Source organism: Hippopotamus amphibius, chromosome 12, assembly GCF_030028045.1.
Source record: "Hippopotamus amphibius kiboko isolate mHipAmp2 chromosome 12, mHipAmp2.hap2, whole genome shotgun sequence".
Classification (NCBI taxonomy): domain Eukaryota; kingdom Metazoa; phylum Chordata; class Mammalia; order Artiodactyla; family Hippopotamidae; genus Hippopotamus; species Hippopotamus amphibius.
Window position 1 is genome coordinate 79037125 of NC_080197.1, and position 25531 is coordinate 79062655.

At 53.0% G+C, this 25531-nt stretch overlaps 1 protein-coding gene across 1 annotated transcript in view; it reads left to right on the top strand.

Annotated features, from left to right (window-relative positions):
* Nucleotides 1-25531, top strand: part of IQSEC3 (IQ motif and Sec7 domain ArfGEF 3) — a 104325-nt gene that overhangs the window by 27342 nt on the left and 51452 nt on the right. Inside the window, exons 2-3 of the mRNA XM_057703895.1 lie at nucleotides 2022-2105; nucleotides 21617-21890. Of these exons, the coding sequence (XP_057559878.1) occupies nucleotides 2022-2105; nucleotides 21617-21890 (358 nt within the window). The remainder of the gene's footprint in view (nucleotides 1-2021; nucleotides 2106-21616; nucleotides 21891-25531) is intronic.

A 25531-nucleotide genomic window follows, 5' to 3' on the forward strand; every position in this document is an offset into this window, starting at 1 on the left:
GTATCTATATATCTACATCTAGTATCTATCATCTATCTATCTATCTATCTATCTATCTATCTATCATCTATCATCTATCTATCTATCTATCATCTATCTATCTATCATCTATCTAACTCTAGCCCTTATTTGTACTGTACTAGCTTTTCAGCTAATATTCTCTTTCTGTCCCAGGATCCTACCTGGGCACCACATGGCAGTTAGTTGTCACGTCTGCTTAGTTTTCTCTGGTCTGTAACAGTTTCTGTCTCTTTGTGAATTTCAAGACCTTGACAGTTTTGAGGAGGACTGGTCAGATATTTTGTAGCATGTCCTCCATTAGGGTTTGTCCAACGCTCTCTCACATTTGGACCGGGTTGTAGGTTTGAGGGAAGGATACCACAGAGGCAATGTGCCTTCCCATCACTTCTCCACTTTTTTTCCCATTTTTGTCTCTAATGGGAGTGAACTCTTGGGGCCCCCCGGTGTCTTCTCTGGGGTGGAAGGAAGGGAATCTGGGGCTGACTTAAGCTAAGACTTACCCAGGTCAGCCACTTGGACCGTGACCTTGGGCAGGGCAGGGGGCCGGGCTGCTCAGAGGTGGGCAGCATGAACTAAACCCCAGCAGGAGGCACGGGGTGGGGTGGGGAGGGGGCATCTATTGGGAAGCCCCTGGCCCAGGCTGAGGAGGCCTGTGGGCAGGAGGCAGATAGAGAAGAAACAGGGGAGAGGCTGAAGGCAAGCTCCCCCTCCCAGCTGGACTGTCCTGAGGGACCCCACCAGTGGGAACACCCAAAAAGGCTGCGACCCCCAGTACACTGCCAGCCCAAGCCTGAGGCGCAGAAGGATTTGGGGACATCCAGGCTCATGTCTCCCATTGCATGTGCCAACGCAGCCGAGTCTGGGTGCCTGGGAGGGCCAAGTGGAGCTTGCCTCAGTGCTGTTCATGGGAGCGACTGCCAGCCCTGGGAGGCTGCCTGGGAAACAGAGGCAGGATCAGAGCAGAGCCCTTTCGGGTCTGACTTTCTCTGACTTCGTGATGGTGATGCCTTGCCAAAGGGGAGAAGGCAGCAGGCCAGCATAACTGTATCCAAAAGTAAATTTAGGGGAATTCCCTGGTGGTCCTGTGGTTAGGACTCGGTGCTCTCACTGCCGAGGCCCGGCTTCAATCCCTAGTCAGGGAACTAAGATTCCACAAGCCGCGCCACACAGCCAAAAAACCAGAAACAAAACAACAGCAAAAATAATTTCAGTGTGAAGTCCCAAGGTGACTCAAGGTGGGTATTAGAATCCCAGCCTCGTAGCAATGGAAGGACCTTAGAGATCATGTCGTCCAATGGCTCTCAATTTTGACTGCCCTTAGAATCACCTGGGATCTTATAAAATGTCCTGCTGCCCCGACCCAGGGCAGGCCAAGTGAACCCATAGTTTAAAAAACCTCCTGGAGAGATTAGTAAGCAGCTGGGTCTGAGAATCACCCCTGTGGATCATTAGTAAATAAACCAAGACTCAGGAAAGGTGAACCAGGTATCACACTGCTGGCGGGCTGTAGTGTTGGCCCCAGAATCTGAATCTCCACCTTCTGGTCGGCTTTTTCAGACAAATCTCTCATCAAACACCGTACCCTTGGATTTTCAGCCGGCAACTCTAAAGCCTCTACGAGTGCTTTGCATCTTTGCATACGATTAGCTTAAAAATGTTCTGTGTGCAAGTCTGTGCATCTTGGTTGAATAGACCTAGTTCTGCCTTGCTGGCCGGACCTTGGTGGGAGACAGGGTTATAGAGGGCTAACTGTGATAATAACAAAAGATAGAGCTCAATACATGGCACATCACATGGAGGAGGCTGCTGCGGGGATGGGTGTGCACAGTGGACGAGGTCTGGGGGACTGCAAGCAGGATACGGTGTTTGCACTGACTCAGTGCTGCATGTTCTCCCCTGGGCAGTGTTTGGGACCTTGATGTTATCCAGGGGCAGGGTGTTGGGGCAGGTTACCCTTGGGGTCAGAGGGCGCTGACCGTCTCCCTCTGCTCTGCCCTCAGGAATGAGACTGTGCTGCACCAGTTCTGCTGCCCAGCCGCCGACGCCGAGCAGAAGCCTTCCTGCTCCGACCTGGCCTCCCAAAGGTGGGAATAATTGCCGGACGGTCCTTTCCTCCTGACCCCCACCGACCTTCCCCTCGGAACAGAGTACATGCGACGGCCCCTTTCGGCCTCTTCTTCCTGAGTCTTTCCTGTTCTGTTTGTTAGTTTTTACCTCCTTCCTCTTATTCCCATCTCTCCATCCTTCCTCTGGCCCCCAGATGAGCTGTCCCCGATGCCCTACTGTGCAAATCCCAAACCTATGCTTCTTCCCACTAAACGGCCTGGAAAAAATTCATCTTTTTAAATGTCAGGAGAAATTAACTTGATTGTATCTATAAGTATCACAAGGTGGGTTGTCTGGCACCCAAAGGTGACCAACCAATAATAGAACCCGTCCTGCCTCTCACATCCAAGGTTTGCCTTTTCCTCTCTAATCTTTCTCCTTCCACTAAGGCACCAAGATAACTTTGATTTGAAGGTTTGTCAACCTCCTCTGGGTTCACGGGACCACCTGGGAAGGGAGAAGTCAGGTCTGGAGTCCGGTCCCAGGCTCTCCTGCTCACCCTGTTCTGGGTCACTCACCCGTCCTCTCTCTTCCCCACAGTCTCTCTCCATCACACTCTCGTCCTTCCCCCCTCCTCCTCCACCCACCTCCTCGACCCTCCATCTCTCCTACTCCCCCGCATCAGCGTCCTCTCCCTCCATCTCAGCCAGGAGCTGCACCCTCTGTGCTGGTCACACTTTGTCCTCTTCTCTTTCCCCCAAGTTTTCCATCTTAGTTCAGCATACTTCTCTTTTCTTTGCTTGTTCTTTACTTCCCTGGAGGTCAGGATACTGAGAATCTGGCCTGAAATTTGCCCCACCTGTAGTCTCCTGTTGTTGGAATGAACTTGGGCAGGTTCCTGAATTCCCCTGGACCCTGGTTTCCCCATCTGTATGATGAAGGGGCTGGTCTATGTAGACAGCGGCATGACATCCCATCTCACTGAGCCTCTGGGCCGCTCAGAGCCTGGATGGGCTTTGGGACCCGTCTCACGGGAGGAGAGCAGAAGGTTCAGAGCCACAGCATGCTGGCCCAGACCTGCACTAAGGGCCACCTCCAGGCTTAGGTCTCAGTGATTCCATGAGCCTTCCCCTTTCTTCCTTGGAAAATGACTGGGTAGTCGTCAGACATGGAAGCTGGTGAGCCTGGGGACAGAAACCTCCCCACAAAGGTGTTACTGCTTGTTTTCCCTTGAAGGGAGTCAGAGGGGGTCGGGAGAGGCAGGATTCTGAGGAGAGAACCGGGTAGTTGGGCCAAAGTAGGGACCCACCTTGGGGATTCAGGGCTGCGGGAGGCACAACCACATCGGAGGACAGAAAGCAAGGGGAAGGCCAGTGCTGTGCCGATGCCTGGAGGTCTGGGGGCCGAGCTCTGTGGCCAGGACCTGAGGCGAGTGAGGCCCCCTGGATCTTGCGGGGCTCTCCATCCAGCACGCGATGCCCTCTAGTTGAAACTGGAAGGAAGAAGAGAAACACAAGAAAGAGACAGCGGGAGAGGAAAGTAAAGGGGGCAGAGAGTGAGTGGCCCCGGGTGACGGGGAGGAAGGAAGGGGAGGGCCCTGCGCCATCCCGCGAGTGGTCACTGCTCAGACACACGAGAGACTTCTTCCTAAAAACATCCTCCTTGGTGGGGAGGAGAGGAGCTGTCTGTTCTGCCTGCCACTCATCAGTCCAACTCAGTCCTGTCCACATACACTGCCGCCACCTAAGCACCAGCAGCGGTGAGGGTGGATGACAGTGTTCCCAAGACGTTCTCCCCTGGGGGGCTCCAGGGACAGAAATCCTCCCTTGGGTCTTCTCCCCCTTCCTCTCTCTCCCACTCACCCCTCCCTTTTCTCTCCAACGGCCTGGCTGGCTGCCACCCGCACACCCCGCAGCTCTGACTCCTGGTCGGAGGGGGTGGGAGGAGCTGGTTTGGGAGACAGAGTTCTGGGGGTGGGGGAGGGGTGCTGCCCCTTCATGGGGGCCAGGGGCCAGGGGAACAGGCTTCTTTTCCAAGATTTGGGTGAGATGGTAGGAAATCTGTTATCCTTATCTGTTATCTATGATTATACATCTATTATCAAGCTTCCCCTGGGAGGGGCAGGCGCCCAGGTGGGGGCAGTGGCGCTGGGAGGGGGGGATGGGAGGTGGGAGATTCTCTTGGTCCCCACAAGCCTGTGAGCACTGCCCACTCTGGAGCACTGCCCACTGCCGCCCTCCCTCCACGCGGGGCAGGGGGACATGCCCCCGGGTTGGTCCAGACCATCAGTCGCTGTCTGCCTCTGTTCCCAGTTATCCCAAGTTGTCCTGTCTGTCGTGTTTGTAGTTTCCTGGAGTGTGTTTCTGTCTGTCTGTCCATCTGTCTGATGTCAGTGTCCCAGCTCCTCTGGAAGGAGCCCCCTGGGTGCCTTCTGATGTCTAACGGTCTGCATATCAATTAGTTTGTCTGTTCTTGGCTTCCTGGAGGAATTCCACCCCCAGATAAGTTTTCTCCCGTCAGACTCCCGACATCCCTGTTCCCAGCCTTCTCCACGATCTTCCCAGCCCCCTCTCTTCCCTTTGTCCAGGTGTCCTGCCTCCAGAACGTGTACCCAACCCTGCCTGCCCCCCTGAGTTTTTCTAAGGAGGTGCCAAGGTCAGAGGCCGCGCTGCAGTGGCTGGGTCACAAGGTCCTCTGGGCTACCCTGGGGAGACCCCGGGCTGGGCTCTGAGACAAGCCAGGCTCCCCCCACTGCCCAGTCCGGGTTCCCAGCTGCTCAGCAGGGCTCCTGCTGAGTCGGCCTCCTCTGGGGTTTCCAGGGATAAGGCAGGAGGCCCAGTAAGGACTCCACACTGTCAGTCGGAGCTCAGGGTCAGGGCCTTTGGTGTGTGTGAGCGCCCACAACCCCTTCGATCAGACCTACAAAGAGGAGCTGCTGCAGCTTGAGGAAAACCTTCGGCCCACGGGAGACATGAGGGTCCAGGAGAGACCACTGCCTCCTCCCAAAGCCCCGGTCCTCGCGGGGTGTTGGGGGGATGGTGCTAGGACAGTCTTCCCCAGCTCCCCGAAGGGCAGCCCTGGGGATGGGGTCAGGAGAAACTCTATCTTGGGACGCGCAGCCTGGAGGGAGCGGTGCTCCCAGAAGTCGGACGTCCGGGAGGCCGAGGGGCGGGCACGGTGGGCCGAGGGACAAGGCGCAGGGGGCGGTTACGGGGCTGGCAAGGCCTCTGATGCTGGGCCACCTGTGCATCGTGCTAGCTCTTGCAGTCCAGGGGCACACAACCCACACTTCCCAGGTGACAGGTTCTCCAGGGAAAGCAGCCTCCAGGGGCAGCAAGTGGAGTGTGCGGCGGGCTCAGCCCCGCTCCCTCCTCTCCCTGCCGCACTAATGACAGGGCTTTATTTTGGGCCACTGAATAGGCCAGTGATCGCAGCCCTGCTTCCCATCCCACGGGCTCCCCTCCCTCTGGGGCTCTCAGTGATGTCGCGAACCATGACCCTGGAGCTGGCTGCTGCCTCCTGCATCTAGAGAAGTAGCGGCCCATTTGTCTCAGTGGGTGGCGGTGGGGCCCCGAGAGGAGCAAGATTGCCTTCTGTTAGAGTAGTGACAGGACTCGGCGAGGGGTGGGCCTGGGGATCAGGAGGGGGGCCACTGAGCAGGAAACAGAACCACCCCTGGCCCTGGGGAGGGGAGGGGCCGGGGGCACTCTGGGTGTTGGGACCTCTCCCAGGATGGAAGAGACACTAATATGCCTGAATGTACCAGGGCTGTGGCTCTAAGCACGGTCCGTATTTTATCTCACTTAATTCCCTGCGACAGCACTACGGCCATTTGCAGATAAGGACTGGGCGGAGAGACGTTCAGGGTCTCAACAGAGGGAGCCGGAAGTTCAGCCCGGGCTGAACTCCGACAGGCAGCCGCGTTCCGCCGAACGGCTGCTAGGATTTTCTTCAGGAGCATGGGAGGACTCCTTCCAGCCATTTCACTTGATCCTAAATAACAAGTATTTTCTCCCATTATAAATTATACTTGCTAGTTGTTGGAAATGTGGAACATGTAGAAATATAAAGAAGAAAATAAAAATGGAATCCAGTCATATAGAATTAACGACTGTTAATATATTAGTGGGCAACACTGCCAGGGTTTATTTTTTACATCCCCCCCGCCCCCAAATAAAGACGATTTTGGAGCCTGCCCTTCCCACAAAGGGCACCATGGCCACAGTTAGACGACTGACCCGTCCCTCCCGGTCCCCCCACCCCGTCACCTGCCAACCAGCCCGTCCAGGGGCCCTGCTTGGGACCCCTGAGGAGGAGACGCCCAGCCAGGAGTGGTGTTGCCGGGAGAGCACACATCAGCATCCGTCCCCCTCTTGTCTCTCCCCAGCGGCCAGAGGCCTGATCAATGGACCAGCCAGAGTTTACGCGGTGATTACAGAGCAATTAAATTCTCAATCAATACCGTTTAGGCTTCAAACAGATGGGCTCTGGGCCCTCTGAGTTCTCTGCCTGCTCCACCAGTCACAGCCAGGCTCCGAGGCTGCTGGGAACCCTGTCCCACACCCCATGGAAGTGGGGAGGGAGCATCATTCCAGGGCTGGAGAACTGTGTGATCTTCCCCAGAGAAGCACAGAAAGCCTCAGCTTCTCTCACAGCCCTGGGTGGGGGCAGGGCAGGGGTGGGGGTGGAAGCAGACCCCCCCCCGCCTGCCCAGGGCCCAAGCTCTGGGGTCCCTGCATCTGCGTGCTAGGAGGGCAGCCGGCGGCAGCAAGGCCAAGGGGGAGTTGTCTGGTCTCCTCGGAGTCCAGAGATCCGTTTCCAGAAGTCTTTGCAGGTGTTGAGGCCCTGCGCCCTGACCTAAAGCTGTGAAGACCCCCATGATGCTCTGCTCTGGAGTGGAGCCCAGGTGGGAGCCCTGGGGTTGAGGACCACTCCACGGTGGGCGCAGCAAACTGCACGTGGTGCAGAGCAGCAGGCGTACGGAGGGGCTGCTCCTCCTTATGTGGGATTTTTGAGCAGATGTGCCCTCTGTCTTCTGAGCGGCCCCCCCCACATTGTCACAGCAGAGTTCAGCTCAGCTGGCTCCGTACCCGAGGGTGACCTCCACGGAGCTGGCAGAGGAATTTGGTCCTGGAGCTAGAGAAGTCTGTCCCCTGTCACTTTACCCCTCTGCGCTCTCTGCCCCACCTGTGTCTTCCCTGCCAGACTCTGGAGGCACAAAAGACAAAATAGATGCCGTCTGGGTGGGGGCATCCCCCTAACTCCAGCGAGCGTCAGGAAAGCTTTGTCCTGCGCTGGTGTCTGCCATTCTGCTCTGCTGGGATGTGGGACGCGTGTCTGGAACAATCTTCTGTGTGCTTTCCCTCCCAGGTCTGGCCATCCTCTGAGTGGTCTCTCCCGTGACCTAGGGTGGTCACCAGAGGTACTCAGGAAATGCACCTGCCCCTGGGGGCTGTGCCAGGCCCGCCCAGTGAGCTGGGCTAGGCTGGGGCCCACCTCCAGACAGCCCGCTTCCTGTCAGCAGTGTGTTTGGAGCTTGTTAGAGAATCCCTCCTCCCTCCGCGTTTCTATTTTGTGTCCCTCCCACCCCCGAGAGGGAAGGGGAAGGCTAGCTGTCATGTGCCGAGTGCTTGCTGTGTGCAACAGATACGGGTGTTATTTAATTCTCACTAAAAGCCTATAAAATGTTGTCATTCCACGTCGCACACAAGGAAGCTGAGGCTCGAGATGATGGGCGACTTGTCCACGGGCCGTATACCTGGTAAAGGGCACAGCGAGGACTGGAAGTGCCTCTGTTGTGGCTTCTACCACTGGAGACAGACGGCAAAAGGAGGGAGGGGCTCGCTGGCGCAGGAAGTGAAGTGTGGCCCCCACCCCGCACAGCGCCTCCCAGAGAACCTGGCTCATGGTCCAGGGACCCAGAAGGCGGGGCCCTTCCTCGTCCCCCACCCCCCCCGCCCCCAGCAGGAGGCTCAGGCAACCAAGCCGTAGAGAGAAATGACCCAGAGAACACTAGCAGGGAGAAAAGCTCTAGGCTTTGTTATTTAAAGAAATAAGCATGGGAGTTCCCTAGTGGTCTAGTGGTTAGAATTCTGGGCTTTCACTGCTGTGGCCCAGGGTTCAATCCCTGGTCAGGGAACTGAGATTCCACAAGCCTCAAGGCACGGCAAAAAAAAAAAAAGAAAAAAAAAAAAGGAAGAAAGAAAGATAACAAAGATAGTATTTCTTTCTAGAACAACAAAATGAATGCTACCACAAGGAGTGAAGTTTATTAATGCAGAGTTTCGTCCAGTTTTTTTTTAATATTTATTTTATTTTTTAATTTATTTGGCTGTGCCAGGTCTTAGTTGCGGCATGCACACGGGATCTAGTTCCCCAACCAGGGATCAAACCCACGCCCGCTGCATCGGGAGCATGGAGTCTTAAAGACTGGACCACCAGGGCCGTCCCTTTTGCTCAGTTTTGGGGGAAAGGTAGTCTTGTTTCATTTACTGAAAACTTCTTGTTTGAATCTTTTGGGTATTCTTTTTTCATTCCCAGAAAGGGTGACCTCTCTTTGAGGCCTAGAGAGTTTTCTAACCTCTCTGTTTCCTGTGCTGTCTTGTTTTCTCCTCTGAACGGTCATCTTTACCTGTTCATTTCTCTTGTAAGCAATAACACGACTATGAAAGTGACTTATAATTCCAATAAGTTTTTCTCACGGATGACACAAAGGGTTTTAAATGTGTTTCATCAGACCCCAAATGAGGAAATAATCTTAATCTACTGCAGGAGGGATGGTATCAGAGCAGGCGTTCTTAAAGAACTGACTGCTTTTGAGAGGGCTTGGAATGGTTTAGGAAAGGAGATTTTTAGAGATTCCTTTTGTGATGATTAAAAAACAAAACAAAACAGGAAAGACAGCTCTCTCTGAAGCAAGACGTGTTTTTCTGTCTGGAGCTGGGAGAAGTGTCAGGGGAGCACAGAGACGCGGTCTGTGGACCTGGAACTGCAGGCCGTCAGGGTGGCTGAGAGCCGCAGAGGCTTGGCCCTTTCCTGCCCAGACAGGAGCCCCGGGAGAGGAAGGTGCCTCGTCCCAGGTCTCCCGCAGGGGATGCGGAGGGGGGTGGATTCAGGCTGCCTGATGCTGCTCTGCCCCTGCCCCCTTCTCTAGGCCTCAGTGTCCTCTATCACATGGGGGGGGGGGGACAGGCCTAAGCCCTGAGGCCCCCCAGAATGATTCTACAGGAAGGCAAGGAGCTGCCTCGGCCAGACGAGATGCAAAGACCAGGGGCCTTTGCAAAGCAGGACAAAGCAAAGTGCTGTGACCTGAACAGGAGAACCACTGGGGGAGGGGGGGGTTGGGAGGGGAGGAGGCAGCGCTGGAACCCAAGCTTCTGTCAGAGGAGCCTTGGGAGGCTGGCCATGGTGTTTCTTTCTCCATTTCGCTTACTGTGAAAACACAAAAGGGGTTTTAAAGGAGACCAGCCTGAGCTTACTCATGACCCCGCAGCCCTCGCCCACCTGTCTCGTTTCCATCCTCCTCGCCTCCCCAAGGGGCAGCCTGGGCGCTGGGCTGGGCCCCCGGGAAAGAGGGAGTGTACAGTGGAAAGCCAGCCTCACCTCAGCTAACTGCATGCAGCATCTGCCAGGTGACAGGCTCCTTCCCACCCTCCACTCCACGGAGCCTCCCCACAAACCTAAGTCACGAGGGCAAGAATCCCCGTGTCCAGTGTTCAGCCGAGGAAGTGCTCAGGGGAGGGCGGCAACTTGCTCAGGTTCTGGAGATGAAGACAGAATCCAAACAGACGAAGGGGTGGCAGGGCCTCTTCCTTGTCACTGTTTTGTAGGTCACACCCAGGGCCCCCACCCACGCAGGCTGGCACCGGATTCTAAGTCTAGGCTGCAGTTTTGCACGTTTGGAGAATCAGTGAGGCATCCCTGTGGTCCTTGGATTCCAGGGGGACTGACTCACCAGAAACAAATTCATGAGAGGCTGATGTATCGTATTAGTATAAATTTACTAATTCGTAACAAGAAACGATCCTGGTAAACAGGAGACAATTACTGACCAATGAAGAACTTTAAAATACAAGAATTCTCTTTATTCTCTGAGGGCAAAGAGGTGAGCACCAAATTCCTGTGGATTCCCTTCTAGGTGGGAAAGGAGGAGGTTGAGGAGGGGGGGCAGGAGTGCCCTGGGCTGGAAGGTGAGGCCAGGAAGACTTCAAGGAAGCCCGAGGATGTGGAGCAGCTGAGAGCACAGAGAGTAACGCAAATCCAGGTCCAAGTCCTGGCTTGGCCACTTACCAACTCTGTGACCTGGGTGCGATTACTGAAGCTTTTGGAGCCTCAGTTTTCTTCTATCCAATGGGAACAGCAGTAGCACTTAGATCTTAGGGTGGTTGGGAAGATTCAATGACATGATGTGTGCAAAGGTGTCTGGAATATAGTAGGTCCTCAATACACGCTAGCTGTTTTAAAGCTGGATTTTTCAAGAGCAGAGAGGGAGAAATCAGTTAAGATCCAGGAGTCCCAGGAGAAGGGGGTCTAGAAACTCAGGTGTGACTGGGAATTACTTAGAAAGAATGGGCTGACTCCTTCAGGGGATGAGGTCCCAGCAGCAGAGCCCCTAGTACGGCAAGCAGGAGGGGACACAATGCCCTGCGTCTCGCTCAGGGTCACTGAGCTGCGCCCTTCAGGAAGAGGGTCCAGTCTCTCCTTTGGACAGCAGGCGATGGGAATGGGGGAGGGGGGCCTCTTTCAGATGTTTCCACTCAAGCCTAGCCTGTGACACACGGAGCGTTGGTGAGAGAGAAAGAGTGAGAGAGAGAGAGAGAAGGGGTGGGGGACTCAGTACTGAGGGACCAATTTGGGGACGAGATCGAAGAAGCTAAAAGCCCCGATGAATGCCCATCAAGCAGGGCCAACAGGCCCAGAGAGGAGACTTTCTAGACGTCAGGGCAGGAGAGGAAATGATTTAACCCAGCACTGGGCTGTCACAGCGCAGCAAGGAGGTGATTAAGAGCAGAGGCATTTCATCAGGAAAATCTTCTTGCCAGCTGACAGTTTGGCTTCCTCTTCTCCTAAGAGGAGGAGACAGTTTAGCCCCTGCAGGGAAAGGTTTATGGCCTGGCACTGACCCCTGCCCTGCCTGGAGGGGGGTGTCTCCCCACGCTGGGAGCTCTGGGGCGTCTTCCCAAAGCCATTGTGTCCTGCTGCCCTTTTCTCCCAGACACTTTTGGAGATGATCCATGAAACCCACATGCACATGGGAGATGGCCTGGCCATCCTGATACTGTGAGCCTGGAGCAGTTTCCACTGCAGCAAGAAAGATTGAAGCTAGACATTAGGAAGGACTTCCAGGAGGAATTGTGACGATAAGGAAGGTGACCGCAAAGAAACAGGAGAGCAGGCAGGGACGCTTGCTCCATAGTAACTTGACGGATGTCTAGAGCAATGTCCTACCCTGCTGGTGATTCTGCCATTTCCATCTCTCGTGTCACAAGACTCTTGTTTTTTGGCAAGCACACACCTGACTGCACAGGCATCTGTAGGCCATCAGAGACCTTTCCCCTGATGTGGGGTGAAATGGGAGGAGTTGGGAGGATAGCCTTCCCTGGAAATGGCTCAGAACCAAAGAAACGTAGGAAACATCCTCTCTGCTGGGTGAGGCAGGGCTGGTTTGGGTGGGCCTGGAGGAGAATGAAATGGAGGGACGTGATCTCATGCCCTGCCTCTGGGATGGACTGTCTGCACACGGTTTGTGTGGGCCACCATCACGGGGCTCTTGGAGGGACCCAAGAAGGACCAGACGAGGTCTTTGCTCTCCAGGGAGCTCATGAACCAGAAGCCAGAGTAGGGGAGGAAACCTGCATTTACCAAGCATCAAATAGGTGCCAGAGGCTTTATGGTCATTGTTTGATTAACTCTCCCAGCACCTTATACAGGAGGACACAAGCTCAGAGAAGTTAAGGAAGTAGCCTAGTTCCACACAGCTAGTGAGTGGTGGGATTTTAACCACAAGTGGTGTGTTTGGTTCTAACTCTTGTATTCATTATACTCTGCTGTCTTCCCGCCCTTAGACCCTCCTGGTAAGGTTCATCTCTCTAACTCATCATCTCTAACTCAGAGCTTCGGCAGTCACACCCTATGGAAAAGTCTAACACTTCTCCCTGTAAAGAACTCTAGACAAGACAGCAAGAGCCTGAAAGGTGATAGTTGAGGGTACAGGGCTGTTCTTTATTCTGAAATCACATCCTTCCTACTTTTCATGTTCTTTGATAATTTTATAGGGAAGCTGAAAGGTGCTTTTGCCTTTTATCTTCTTATTTAACAAAATAACATGTTGGAAATCCTAAAAAGGAAAACTGCTGCTACTTATCTAGGGCTTAGAGCATCTCACATACTACCATGATCCTTTCCTAGAGAGCAAAGTAAGGCACAAGGTTAGGAGACTTGCCCAAGGCCACACGCCGCTGGATGGCAGAGCCAGGCTGCCTGCCACCAAGTCTGCACTTGTAACTTCTATGTGCTGCACTTGTAACTTCTATGTGCTGCACTGAACCATGAGTTGGCCCACACTGTCTCACGTTCTCCCTCCTCTCAAGGACCCCAAAGGCACTCACGCCCTTGACCTGGCTCCCAGTGGCTCCCAGGCTGAAGCTTCTCCCGAACTTACCTCTCCCAGCCTCACCTGGCGTTTCCGTGGGCTATGTCCAGCTGCTCCTGCGTAGCTCTTGATGGTCCCCATGGTACATGTGGAAACTGTTACACATCCAGCCACATAGGGCCAGAAGCGGGGGCTCCTTAAGGAGCAAGTCCATTTTCTCACTCGAAAAGCCTGCTTGCTGTAGTCAAAGGCACCGTCTGGCTGCGTCACAGCCCTGCCGTCTTTCCAGCCTGGCCTGGACCGGGGTCGGGGGGTGGGGGGCGGGGGCTGCCCCCACCCGGGAGGGCTTCCTGCCCCTCCCTGGGCTCCGCCAGACCGCGAGTGTTCCTGAGCCGCCCCCGCCAGCGTGACGCGGACTTGGCACCCCGGCCCGGCAGCCAGCGCTGCTTATGCAACACGACAAGGAGGAAATTCGCCCCTAAGGAGAAGCTGGGGATGATAAACAAATTCAGGACAGGCATTCCTCCGAGGAGAGAAGGAGGAACATACCGGGTATGGACGGGCTGTTTCTTGAGCGGGGTGCAGGTGAAGATTTTTCTCTGAACCTCACATACGTGTTATCCATATTTGCACACGTAAGATAGTTCATAATAAAAGGAAAACATGGACTAAAAGCCAGAGTTCACCAGGCTGTGACTCTTCAGCTGTGCGGTGACCGCGGGGTGTGTCAGGGGCAGATTACAAGCTGTGCTTCTGGAGCGTTATCCTTGGGGGGGTGGGATGGGAACGTGCGCAGACCCAGGAGGTGAGAAAGCCCGAGGTGTGTCCAGGGGCTCAGAGAGGCATGCGCTTGTGAGCTGTGTGTGGCACGTAGGACAGCGAGTGGGGAGGGTGTCCTTAGAGCTTGATTTTGCTACCAGATCCATGCCTACTGGGGAGGAAATAAAATGCTCAAAAATATTAGGCTTCCAGTGGCAATAAGATGGCATTAGTCAGTGTGGTCCAGCTTGTGAGTCTGTGTGGGAGGTGTCCTGAGGAGGCTTCTATATGAGGTCCCCCTGGAGGGTAGCAGGTTCTGGCATCCCACCGAGGGGTGGGCTATGCAGGGGCTGTTTTCACGTTGAACTCTGGGGACTCACCGTGCGTGGGCACCCTGGACCCAGGGAGCCTGGGTCTGGGGAGGACTGTTATGCATGTGACAGGAAACCCCTCCAGACAAACCAACCAGGCCAGCACCTTCTGGAGCAGCTGTGCAGCCAAAGCCTGGAGTCTCCAAGGAGCCGACAGGAGACAGAATAACTTACTCTCTTGGGGCCCTTGGGAGGTGTCACAGCCGATGCAGGCAGGGCAGGCTCTGCAAGTGGACAGCAGGGAAGACACAGCCACCCTCCTCCAGGGTGTTCTATTGTGAGCTCCGGCTTCCAGCTTGGATGATGGGGCTCAGGGAAGTGATGGAGGCGGGGAGGCTTCTGCTGTGCCCCTGGGTGTGGAGACCAGGGCAGCGTGGGTGTGAGCAAGAAGGTGAGATGTGAGCCCAGAGCCCCGCGGAGGGAAGGGGAGAGGGAGGAAGCTGGCCGCTCCTTCCTTCTGGATGTCAAAGCATCTGGCTCAAACAGTCCCTTTTATGATGAGAAATTCGAGGTCCAGAGAAGCTATGTGCCTACGGTTACAGAGAGCGCGGTGGGCAGAGGTGGTGGGACCCTGCCTTCCAGCCCAGGGCTCCTCCACCACCTGGAGCGACATTTTCTAGCCTGTGCTTTGAATCAGCACGGAGTGAATGTGTTTCTGATGCTGTCCCTCTATTCACTGCAACCCCTCCCCAGTACCGTCAGGGACCCCCAGGGACACTTGGCTCCCCTTGCCCCGCCTTTATTCTGACCATCTGAGATCACTTTATCGATTCAGGCGAGGGAGAGACAGCAGTGTTTCAGTAAAGGCTGAAAAATCTTGAGAGGTGAGGCATTTTGTTAGCTTTTGTCTGGAAAATGCCTAGTTTCTTTGTCCCAGAAGAGCTTTAAGAAAGGCTGGCAGAGTCCAGGATAATCTAGTGCAATTGGTCAGGCCCTCTGGGGGAATCTTCCAGCCGGAGGAGTCCTCCAGCCTTCAAAACACGCCTGGCTGGGTCTCCAGTAATTGCTGTTCTGGCCATGGCAGGGAGCGGAAAGGAGCCCTCCCTCCCAGCCCACCACCCGCACCAGCTGAGCCTCAGGGGCTGGGTCTCCAGGCTCCTCCTCATCCCTTTGTGCCAGGATCTTCCCCTCCACAGGTGGAGGCCCCCCCCCCCGGCGTCACACAGCTCTGCAGTAGCTCCTGTTCCCTCAGCTCCTAGCAGTCGGCAGGGTCTGCCTGGGAGCCCAGGGAGGACACCACTGCCAAGATCAGCTCCTTGGCAGGGGCAGCAAAGCCACCCTCACTTCACCCTCATCCTTCTGAGGGGTGTATTCTCCATGGTGACCAGCACACTAGCCTAGGAAATCACTTCATCTCCATCACTCTCTTGGAAAGAAGATATTCAGACCCGCATCCTGCAAATGAGAAAACTGAGGTGCAGAAAAGTTAAGTGTTTTGCTCAGAATCACCCAACTAGTGAGTCATAGGACCAAGGGCTCCCTCCACTCAAGCTCTCTTGGATCTGTTGGTGTTGAGGGGAACAGTGACCGGTGTCTGAAAGCTCTGTGGTGTGTGGAATCGTCACATCGTCTCTGTATGACCAGAGCTCCCTGCAGTGCTTGGTGCAGTCCTCAGCATGTGGACAAAATCCATGATCATTCCTCCAGGAGAGTGGTTTCAGCTCAGCCCATGGAGTCTGTAAAGCCTCTGAACATTGGAGGTAGAACTTGGCGTGTGTGAAATCACATGTGTTTTCTGGGAAGAGAGCCCAGAGTCTTTATCAAAGGTGTCTGGAGCCCAGAAAGGCTTTGCAGGTCTGCGGGGCAGGGAGACCAGGGTAATCCTGGCTGACAAGGAAAAGGAAGGAAAAGAAAAGCTGGGTCTCCATCACTGACTGGTGTCTCTGGGAAGCAGACTGGAGCTCAGGATGCCGGATGTTTACTAGAGGATGCTTGGGATTAACACCCATGGAAAGGAGGGCAGGAAGCATGGGGCAGACAGAAAAGTCAACCATTGAGAGACATCCACCAGAAGCCTCAGCTAATCCCATGGGAGCTCTGGAGGGACAGTGACCTCCCCTCCTTGTCAGGCATTGGATGCACACAGCTCTGGGGAAGATGTGACTTTGGGCCAGTAGCCCTGCAGCTAAGACAATGCTTGAAGGAGCTGGGGAAAGGGGTTGCTGATAGCTGATGAGTCTTCAACAGCACTCCCAGAGCTGAGCAAGAAGTCAGTTCTTGAAGGAGAGTCTGGGAGGTACATCACCAAGCTTCCCACAGTATCTCTGACCTTGGGAAAGTATAAGAGATTAAATGCTATCCAACCAATCATCCATCCACCCATCCATTCATCCATCCACCCATCCATTCATCCATCCCTCCCTCCCTCCACCCACTCACCCATCCACCATTTATCCATCCACCCATCCATTCATCCATCCACCCATCCATTCATCCTTCCCTCCCTCCATCCACCCATCCACCTATCCATCCACACATCCATCCATCCCTCCATCCATTTAACATTTATTAAACATGCTTTATAAGCCAACCTGCCGTGATAAGCAGCTTTGATAAAAAGGTGTACATGGCACTGTCTGGTAGAGGAGAGAGAAATATCAATGAATAATTTGGGCACAAAGTGGTCATTGCTGAAATTGAAGCAAGTGCCAAGAATTATTGGAGCACATTAGTGGACTCTTCCTGGGGCAATGAGTGAGTCCTGAAAGAGCTGACAAGGCAGAGAAAGGATAAGGCATTTCAAGCAGGAGGAAATCACGGGACAGGCATGGTGGTTTGAGGGTGTGTGGCAGATTTGGGGAGAGTTTCAGCACGGACAGAGTGGCTAGATCACTCCCAGAGATAAGGCTGGAAAAGGAGATTGAGGTGAGATGATGAACGCTCTTGAATGTCACATGGGTGTGGACATGAGTGAAACAATGCACTGTATCTGACAGCACTGGAAAGTCACTGCTGGGTTTTAAGCAGAGGATTGGCGTTAAAGTATCTGCCTTTTAGGAAATCAACTCTGATAGCAGAGGTGATAGACAGCTGGGTGGTCACTGGAACCTCGGAGAGTCCTATATGTGCCAGGACCAGGCATGCTCGGTGGGCACCTAGAATCCCTCTAAGCACAAGCCAGCATCCCACATGAGTGCCTCTCCCATGATGTGATGCTGAGTTTCAACACGCAGATCATTCTGGTCCTTTGCGCATGTAGTATTCCTCTGAGCAACGCCTGTTCCCTCAAGTTCTCAAAAACTTTCAGTTCCCATACTCAAAATCCGGTGTTCTCCTGCGTGGTATAACCTCCGTGGATGGCATAGGTCCCTGTATGTGTATCAGCCTAATGTTATGTGGGTGCAACCAAAACCTTCTAAGAACCTCTCATTCTGATGCCACCCACATTCTACTTTTCCCCTTCTCAAATGGGTGCCCCAACCCATACAGGACTCTTGTGATTAGCATCTCCCATATGTCAGCAGTGACCTTAACTTTCCCTTAAGGTCACTCCCCTTAAGGTCACTTCACTTAAAGTCACTTCCCTTAATGGCTAGTGGACTACCATTCGAGGAATCTGTTTCTGCAGCTGGATATGGAGGCCAGGACAGCTAAGGTCACCAGGATTCCTCTCCAGAAGCTCAACAGAGAGGCTCAAAAGAAGCTATGCTTGTCTCAGAGTGAATTCCATTCACATGATTCCTGTCCACGTGCCAGGCTGCCTGAAATTGGACGCACTAGGGATGGTGGCTTTATGATGTGAGGTCAGTCTCACACACTTTGGAAACTTAAGGGACACAGCCTGTGTCTTTTTTTTTTTTTTTTTTTTTTTTGCTTTGCTTGCTTGCTTGCTTTCTGCCTACTGGCTTCCAAATATTTGTTTGTTTGTTTGTTTATTTGGAGTATAGTTTCTTTACACTGCTGTGTCAGTTGCTGCTGTACAGCAAAGTGAATCAGCTATATGTATACACATATCCCCTCTTTTTTAGATTTCCTTCCCATTTATGTCACGACAGAGCACCAAGTAGAGTTCTCTGTGCTATACAGTAGATTCTCATTCGTTATCTGTTTTACACATAGTACTGTATATATGTCAATCCCAATCTCCCAGTTCATCCCCACCCCCTACTCCCAGCCTATGTCTTGGGTGGAGTGATGCTCTGGGCGCTGGAATGATGGACTTCCAGTTCCATAAGAGACTGTGGATTGAAAGAGATGGTCCTTCCAGCTACGACAGCCTAGGCTGGAGATTCGAGCTTCTTTCCCTGGACCATTTTTACACAGATGGAATGCAGAGCGGGAAACAGAGGTGGGGGACACTCTGCTGATGCTCAGGCACCAAACAGGTTCTGAGCACATGGACCTGCCCTGCTCCCGGCAAAGTGCCCAAAGCGCGAATCCAAACAACCAGCACTGGACAAATGCCCACCTAGGGCATGGCCCCCACTGTGGTGGGTCCCATCAGGTGAATATGCACAGATTCCTCAGAGGCCATGGATCCCATAACTTGGTGACTCCCAAGCCCAGGCCCTTCACTGTGTTGTTTCTCCAGTGGGTGGAGAACAGGGATGGGAGCCAGTCCATCTTCACTCCTCTCCCTAAAGACCCTGGGAGTTAGTCTTGGGAAGCTGGGAAAGGCCATGAGGAATGATGAAAAACCTTATTTCTATTTTGTGAAGGTTGCCAGGAAGGCTAAGTGTTGAGAACCTCTTCCACTTAGGAATGTTCCATGCTGTTTTTCTGGGGATTCCTGTGGGGACTCCATGCTATAGGGTTTCAGCTCAGAAGACAACCAACTTTGTCATCACGATTTATCAAGGACTACTATGTGCCAGGCACTGTACTAGGTGCTTTGCCAGCTATATTTATGCCTCATGGCAACTTTGCAAAGGCATTATAAGGATACTTGTTTTGTGGATGAAGAAATAGAGGGAGGTTATATAACTTGCCCGAGGTCCCATCATAAGTAGCAGAACCAGGATTCTAACCCAGGTCTTTCTTCCATATTCTTTGGCCTCCACTTTCAACCTTAAACTTTGCCATATTGAAGACAGTAGCCTTGGGTTTCCATAGCCACCTTCTACCATACAAATCTGCGGAGAAGTCTAAAGAAGGAAGACCTTTTCCAAACTTTTCATCACATACTTGAGAGGGCACAGTCTCTCAGGTCCCTGTGCTCATAGATAAGCAAAGACAGACTTGGTTCCACCAGCCAGAGAGCCTGGAAGCTGGGGCTGGTGGGCCTTGGTGGTCTGGCCTCGGCACTGGAATCCAAGCTCCCAGAATGTCCAAGTTGGAGGGTCCCTGGAGATGCGTAAGCTCCCCTCAGGTGACAAGTGAGGACACTGACACGGGAGGAGGACATGAACTACCCAAAGCCACAGAGCTAGTTAGAACACTGTGTGTGTGCATAAGTGAGTGAGTGTGTGTGTGTGTGTGTGTGTGAGTGTGAGTGTCTGCATGCACGTGCTCATGCTGGAGATGGCAGTGGGGGCCTCATAACTCCCAGACGCTATGGATGAGATCAGGGGTGAAGGCCTTGGAGACTTTGTCCATGTCCAGAGGGGTGGCCCACAAAAAAAAGGCTATTTTTAAAAATGTGTTTTGTCTTAATGTAAGTAGTGTCTTTGGGACAAGGTGACCCCAAGAAGTGTCAACAGGAGAGTGGGGGATGAGACACAAAAGAGAAGGCAGCCAATGCAGGTTCATTAATGATCAGGTCACTGCTTTGGGCAACTGGGGCTCAGTCCCACAGGGCACTTCTGGGAGACAGTGTGAAATGTGCCTCAGGGCTGCTCTATTTGTCCACCAGCCTCCACTATCATTGGTCGAACCCTACTATTGAGGGGCATGGGCTCCTTAGAACCTCTTGCCAAGCATCCTCCAGCAGCAAAGTAATCAAAGGCTATTTTAAAAGGTGTTTATAGCCTGGAGTAACTACCAGTTCTCTAAAGAATCTTGAAAACCTTCTGGGGCAAAGAAGCCTTGGGCATCAGTACCAAGGACAGTCCAGAAGAGATGGGTGAGACTGAATGCTGCCGCCTGGAGGCAGGTTGTGCCAGGAGTGGGAAAGGGCTATTTCCATGTGCCCGCAGGAAGAATGGGCATGTCCTATGGCAAGAGAAGTTGAAGTTAGATCTTAAAAAGAACTTCCTGGTGATGCTAGTGAAAAAAATAGATATTTAGAGCTCATCCAACTATAGCTTGATTGGTGGCCACAGAAAAAAATGATGAAGCAGCAGTGGCCAGGAGTTTGAGGCTCCTTGTTGCTAGGGCCGGCCAATGAGTTCCTCTTTTTCTGTGTTTGGGGGGGTGAAGGGGAGTACTGGGGGCACAGATGGAGTTGAATGAAAAGAGGATTCTTCACTCTTGGTTATTTTAGCATCAGGAGGCTTCAAAGTTGGATGGAAGCAGAGCTTGAAGGGGTCCCTTCTCTGACACAATTTGGGGCATCTTACATGGGTCAAAGCCATGGAAGAAATAAGTCCTAAGGTTGCCTGGCCCCCCAAAAAGAGGCAGACCACCTCCCTGGGCCCCTGCTTCTCATCTGTGAAAAAGGGAGACGGGAAAGATGGAATAGATAATCTTAGGGTCTCTGTCCATCTCAGAGACCATGCCAATGGCCTTAGGTTCTCTTCAATTCATCCTTCAACAAATGTTTATTAAGCCTTCATTGCATACTCAGCACTAACTGGGGAGTAGGGATTCGAATAGAATACAAGCCCTGGGCTCTGGGGGGGAGGGACATGGGGGAAATAGGAGTTAATGTTTATGGAGCACTTAGTCTGCTGGGCGCTGTGCTAAACACCTCACATACACTGACTCCTTTACACTTCACACGACCCCATAGGACAGGTACTAGTGTCTCCTCTATACTGATGAGGAAACCAGGGCTTAGAGAAAAAGCAACTTGACCAAAGCCACACAGTAGTGGGGCTGCACTGGAGCCCACACTGTGAGCCGAGATGCTTCTCTGTGAAGTAGGCGGTGACCCTCTGGTGTTCTAGCAGATGGAGCCTGAGAGCTGGAACCACCAGGAAGGCTTCATGCAGGAGATGGCTCATCATTGGGCCAGGGGGAGGGGCAGAACTCAGAGGCTGGTGGGGAGAGGAGCAACCTGAGTGTACCAGCCTCCTGGGCAGCCAGGGTGTCATCTTAGAGGAGGCAGGTGGGCAGCAGCTATCCCGCTGGTGACTCCACCGGAAGAGAGAGGGGCTGGGGAAGAAGACTTCATGACCCAAGCCAGGCCTATGAGCATCACTCCTCCCTAGGCTGATCTGGGCCATCTAAAGATGGAGCTGGTTCAGCAGGGACCAGTTTCCTCCCAGCTACTTAAGCCACTGGCCAGAAAGTCAGACCACTGATAATTACGGTAGTTAGCACACCTAGAGCAAGGACCATGAGCCAGGCACTGCTTTAGGAACTTTAACTAACTTAAGCCTTCCAACATCCCTATGAGGTAGGTACTATTATTATTCCCGTTTCACAGATGGGGAAACAGGAAAAGTGAGGTTATGTAACCTGCTCAGGGCCCCAGAGCCAATAAGAGGCAGAGGCCAGACTGGAACCCAGGTAGTCTACCCTTAACCACCTGCTATACTGCTCCTAAGCAGGTCCCTGAACTCCGGCCAGGCCAGCTACTCCCTTCCTCCGCCCCCCGTGGGACCCTCCCCAAGTTCAGGCTCTCCTCCAGGCCTGGGGCTCTTCCCGCCCAAGATAGCCCCTCCCTAATGGGGACTGCAGGAGGCCCCCACCAGCCCCTCCGCTAGTGAGGCCCCAGCCCCCCATGCCCCGCACCCACATGCACCCCGCCCCCCCCCAACCGAGCACCGTTGCCTTTCGTTCACAGTGACGGCTCCTGCGCCCAGGCCGGTGGGGGCACGGAGGACTCCGTGGCGGCGGCGGCGGTGGCCGGCAGACCCAGTGCCCACGCCCCGAAGGCTCAAGCCCAGGAGCTGCAGGAGGAGGAGGAGCGGCCGGGGGCGGGGGGCGCCTCCCCGCGGGCGGGCCCCCACCGCGCGGCCTCCCCCGGCCGGCAGCAGCCTGCCCTGGCGACAGCGCTCTGCTCCCGCGCCCCTGCCAACTCTGATTACGAACTCTCCCTTGACCTAAAGAATAAACAGGTACCCAGGGCCTCCGAGGGGGGTGGGAAGGGTGGCGAAGGGCCCTGTCTCGGGCACTGTGCAGGGGACCAGGGATGTCCCTGTCTGGGCTGCCTCTGCTGCAGGCAGACCTATTTGCCGCTAGTTCTCCCAGACTGAACGAAGTAACTGCCCTTCCCTGCAGCCCAGTTTCTCATGCAACCAGCCTTCACGTGACAGGGGTCACCCTTGCAATGCCAGGCCCATAGGCTCTGCTCCTCTTACTGCTGCAGGAAGCCCAGCTGCCCCCCCCCCCACTTCCAGGCAGGAGAAACCCCCACCCCCTGCTCAGAAGAGGTGGACCAGCCTACCTGCCCACCCAAGGGGCGAGCCCTGTGCCCGGGCACACGCAGGCTCCAATGAGGTCTGAGGACAGTGGTCTCCTCATAGGCTGAGGATTCCCAAGAGTAGCTCAGATTGGGGGAGTTCAAAGCCCCCTTGTTGGAGAACAAATTTCATTGAGGGGTTCTGGGCCTCCCTCTTCCATTCCGTGAAGCAGGAGGAGGAAGGAGTCAGTCACGGGGTCCTCATTGAAACCCCCAAAATGATAATGGCATGATTTGTTCTGGTGGACAATTAAGACACCTGAAGGAAGATCTGTAAGTGTGTGTCTGTGTGTGTGTGTGCACGCTCACACAAGCACACTTAGAGAGAGACTTTACGACTTAATATTGTTAAGGAAGTGCATTGAGCTTGGAGCCACAGCTGTGGGATCTGATTCTTGTTCTAGCTCCTCTGTGACTTTAGGAAATGCCAGTTAAGCACTCTGGGCATTGGTTTCCTCATCAATTTCCTAATATTGGGAATTAGACCTTGAATCATCTCTGAGGTCCTTTCTAGCTCTAAAATGTGTGGGTTCTAAAGAACCATTCTTTAACCCAATGGACTGTAAGTTTTGGAAGCAAAGCTAGTAGAAAAGTCACTGAGACCGAGTCAAGCCCAACCAAACTCATTTCTTCCTTTCAGCATAGATGCGGGGCTATTATCATGGATCAGGGCCAGCTGCCCACGGTGCACCAGGCTTTCAGTAATGTATTTGACAAAATCTCCCATGGTATCTATGTGGACAGGATAGGAAGTGGGGTAGTTGACAATATAGTCAGATGGGTTGTTCTCAAATGGAATTATCAAAAAACACTGATTTTTCCATCAGTGCCAGTTCCAGGGTCATTGAGTAGGACACTGTCCTTGGTCCTGCCCAGTTCAACCATTTTTGAAAAGGGACTGATGCAAAGCTGAAAGGGAACAGCTAATACCTTGATGACAGAATCCCAGATTTAAAAAAATCTCATTAGGACATAAGTATGGTTTAAATGAAAAAAGTTAAAGGAAAGAGGGAAAAAATCTGAAGTTCTGTTCTTAGCTCTGAAAATCCCACAGCACTACTATAAGATGAGCAGGCTTGGTCCTGGGCAAGAGGCCTTAGGGCTTGAGTTGACTATAAGCTCAAGATGAATCAATAGGCCGTGATGCAGCTGCCAAAGATGTGGGTCCAGCAGCCATCAAGGATGGGTAGATGAAATCCCTAGTGTAAGGGGGCAGCTGCCCAGAGCCCCACACTGGTTACTGGTCCAGGCTGTCTGATACTAGGGGCTTCACTTAAGAGGCAAAAAGAGAATCCTGAGGTTCTGAGGTTCTTCTAAGAAAGAAAACAAATCGGCTGGGGTCATATGGGGAATTGTAGACGTGAAAACCAGTTTTAAACATGGAAGAGCTGAATGTGAATTGGCTGGATTAGATTATTTTCTATCATTCCAGGTAAAAATAGTGGTACTAATGCATGAAACTTATAGGAGAGGAAAGGTTTTTCTGTAGCTCAGTTAACAATTAGAGCTGTTGAAAATGTAGGCCATCCTGCTTCTGAGGAATGCCCATGCAGGGGCTGGGAGGCAGTCCATCTGGAACCGCATGGTGTGATGTGGGCGGTCCGCTGGCACCGATGAGAATGTCCTCTCAGTTCCACTTGGCTCTGCTCCTTGAGGACAGAGACCATGTCCTATTCATCTGTGCACCCATCCCCCCGTGTCCAGCAGAATATGTCGGACAGAGAAAGAGCTCATCAAGTGAATATTCTTTTGAATGATTGTGATATGCAAAGCAATGAGGGAATGGGGTACCAAAAAGAAAAAAAAAACATGGTGCCTACCTGCCCCCCAGCCAAAAAAAAAGATTACAGTTCAATTTAAGAAGCATCCTGTTAGTAACACTAAAGGCAACTGGTGGTTCGGCTTGGGCAGGGAATTAGTTTAATTCTAACTGACTGGGGAGTATGGAGAGGTGTGCAGGGTTCTGATGGGCACTGTGGACCTTTTGCATAGTGGGCATAAAACCAGTAGACAGGCTTGCACATCAGGCCAGCAGGAGTGGGACAAGAAAGCTGAGGGCTGGTAGGGGTGTGGCAGGGCCCTCCTGCGCTGGGGAACAGCCCGCCTCCACCGGCACAGGCTAGGGGTGGGAAGAAGAGGGCAAAAAGGGATTGAGGTACTGAAGCAGAGTGACTAAAAACACGGCACACATTTATAAGAGATGGGACTCCACAACTCTCTCTTCTGCAGCTGAACTGTGTGACCTTCAGCAAGCTGCTTAACTCCTCTGGGCCTCCGTTTCCTCTATAGACCTTTGCCTCTACTGCCAGCATTCCTACTCCCCTCCTACTCCTGCACTTGGCCCCATTCACTCCTCTTGCTTTAGGACTTGCTCTCCTGCTCCTTCCTCTTCGCTGGCAGCTTTCCCTGCCCTCCAAGGCTGTGGAGGATGGTCCTTCTCAGTGGTCCCACAGCACCCAGGTGTTCCCTGATATAGCCCTTCAGCCCTGGAACACCACTCCTGTTGACTCGACTCCTCCTTGAAGGCAGGGCAAAGACATCCATCATTATATCCCTGCTGCCTGACATGGCACCTGGCATGAGAAGATGCTCAAAGGATGAAGAGGGGAAAGTAACAACTCAGTGACATGAAGGGAGTGGGGATGAGCAGGCCCTGACTCTATCTCAGGTTTCTTTGGGATCTGGGATTTAGTATTCTGCTCCTGTGATCCTCACCTGTCACGCACATCCTGTAGTCCTTGGGTTGGAAGGAGTCCTTTTTTTTTTTTAAAGCTCTTTATTGCTTTATTGGAATATAATTGCTTTACATTCTTGTGCCAATTTCTGAGGTACACCAAAGTGAATCAGCTGTATTTATTCATATATCGCCATATCCCCTCCCTCCTGTGACTCCTTCCCACCCTCCCTATCCCACCCCTCTAAGTCATCACCCATCATCGAGTTTATCTCCCTATGTTATGCAGGAACTTCCCACGAGCTATCTATTTTACATTTGTAGTGTATATATGTCAATGCTACTCTCTCACTTTGTCCCAGCTTCCCCTTTGCCCATCCCCCCAGTCCTCAAGTCCGTTCTCTTCATCTCCATCTTTATTCTTGCCCTGTCACTGGGTTCATCAGTACCATTTTTTTTTTTTAGATTCCATATATTTGAGTTAGCATACAGTAGTTGTTTTTCTCTTTCTGGCTTACTTCACTCTGTATGGCAGTCTCTAGGTCTATCCACCTCTTTACAAATAACTCAATTTCATTCCTTTTCATGGCTGAGTAATATTCCATTGTATATATGTGCCACAT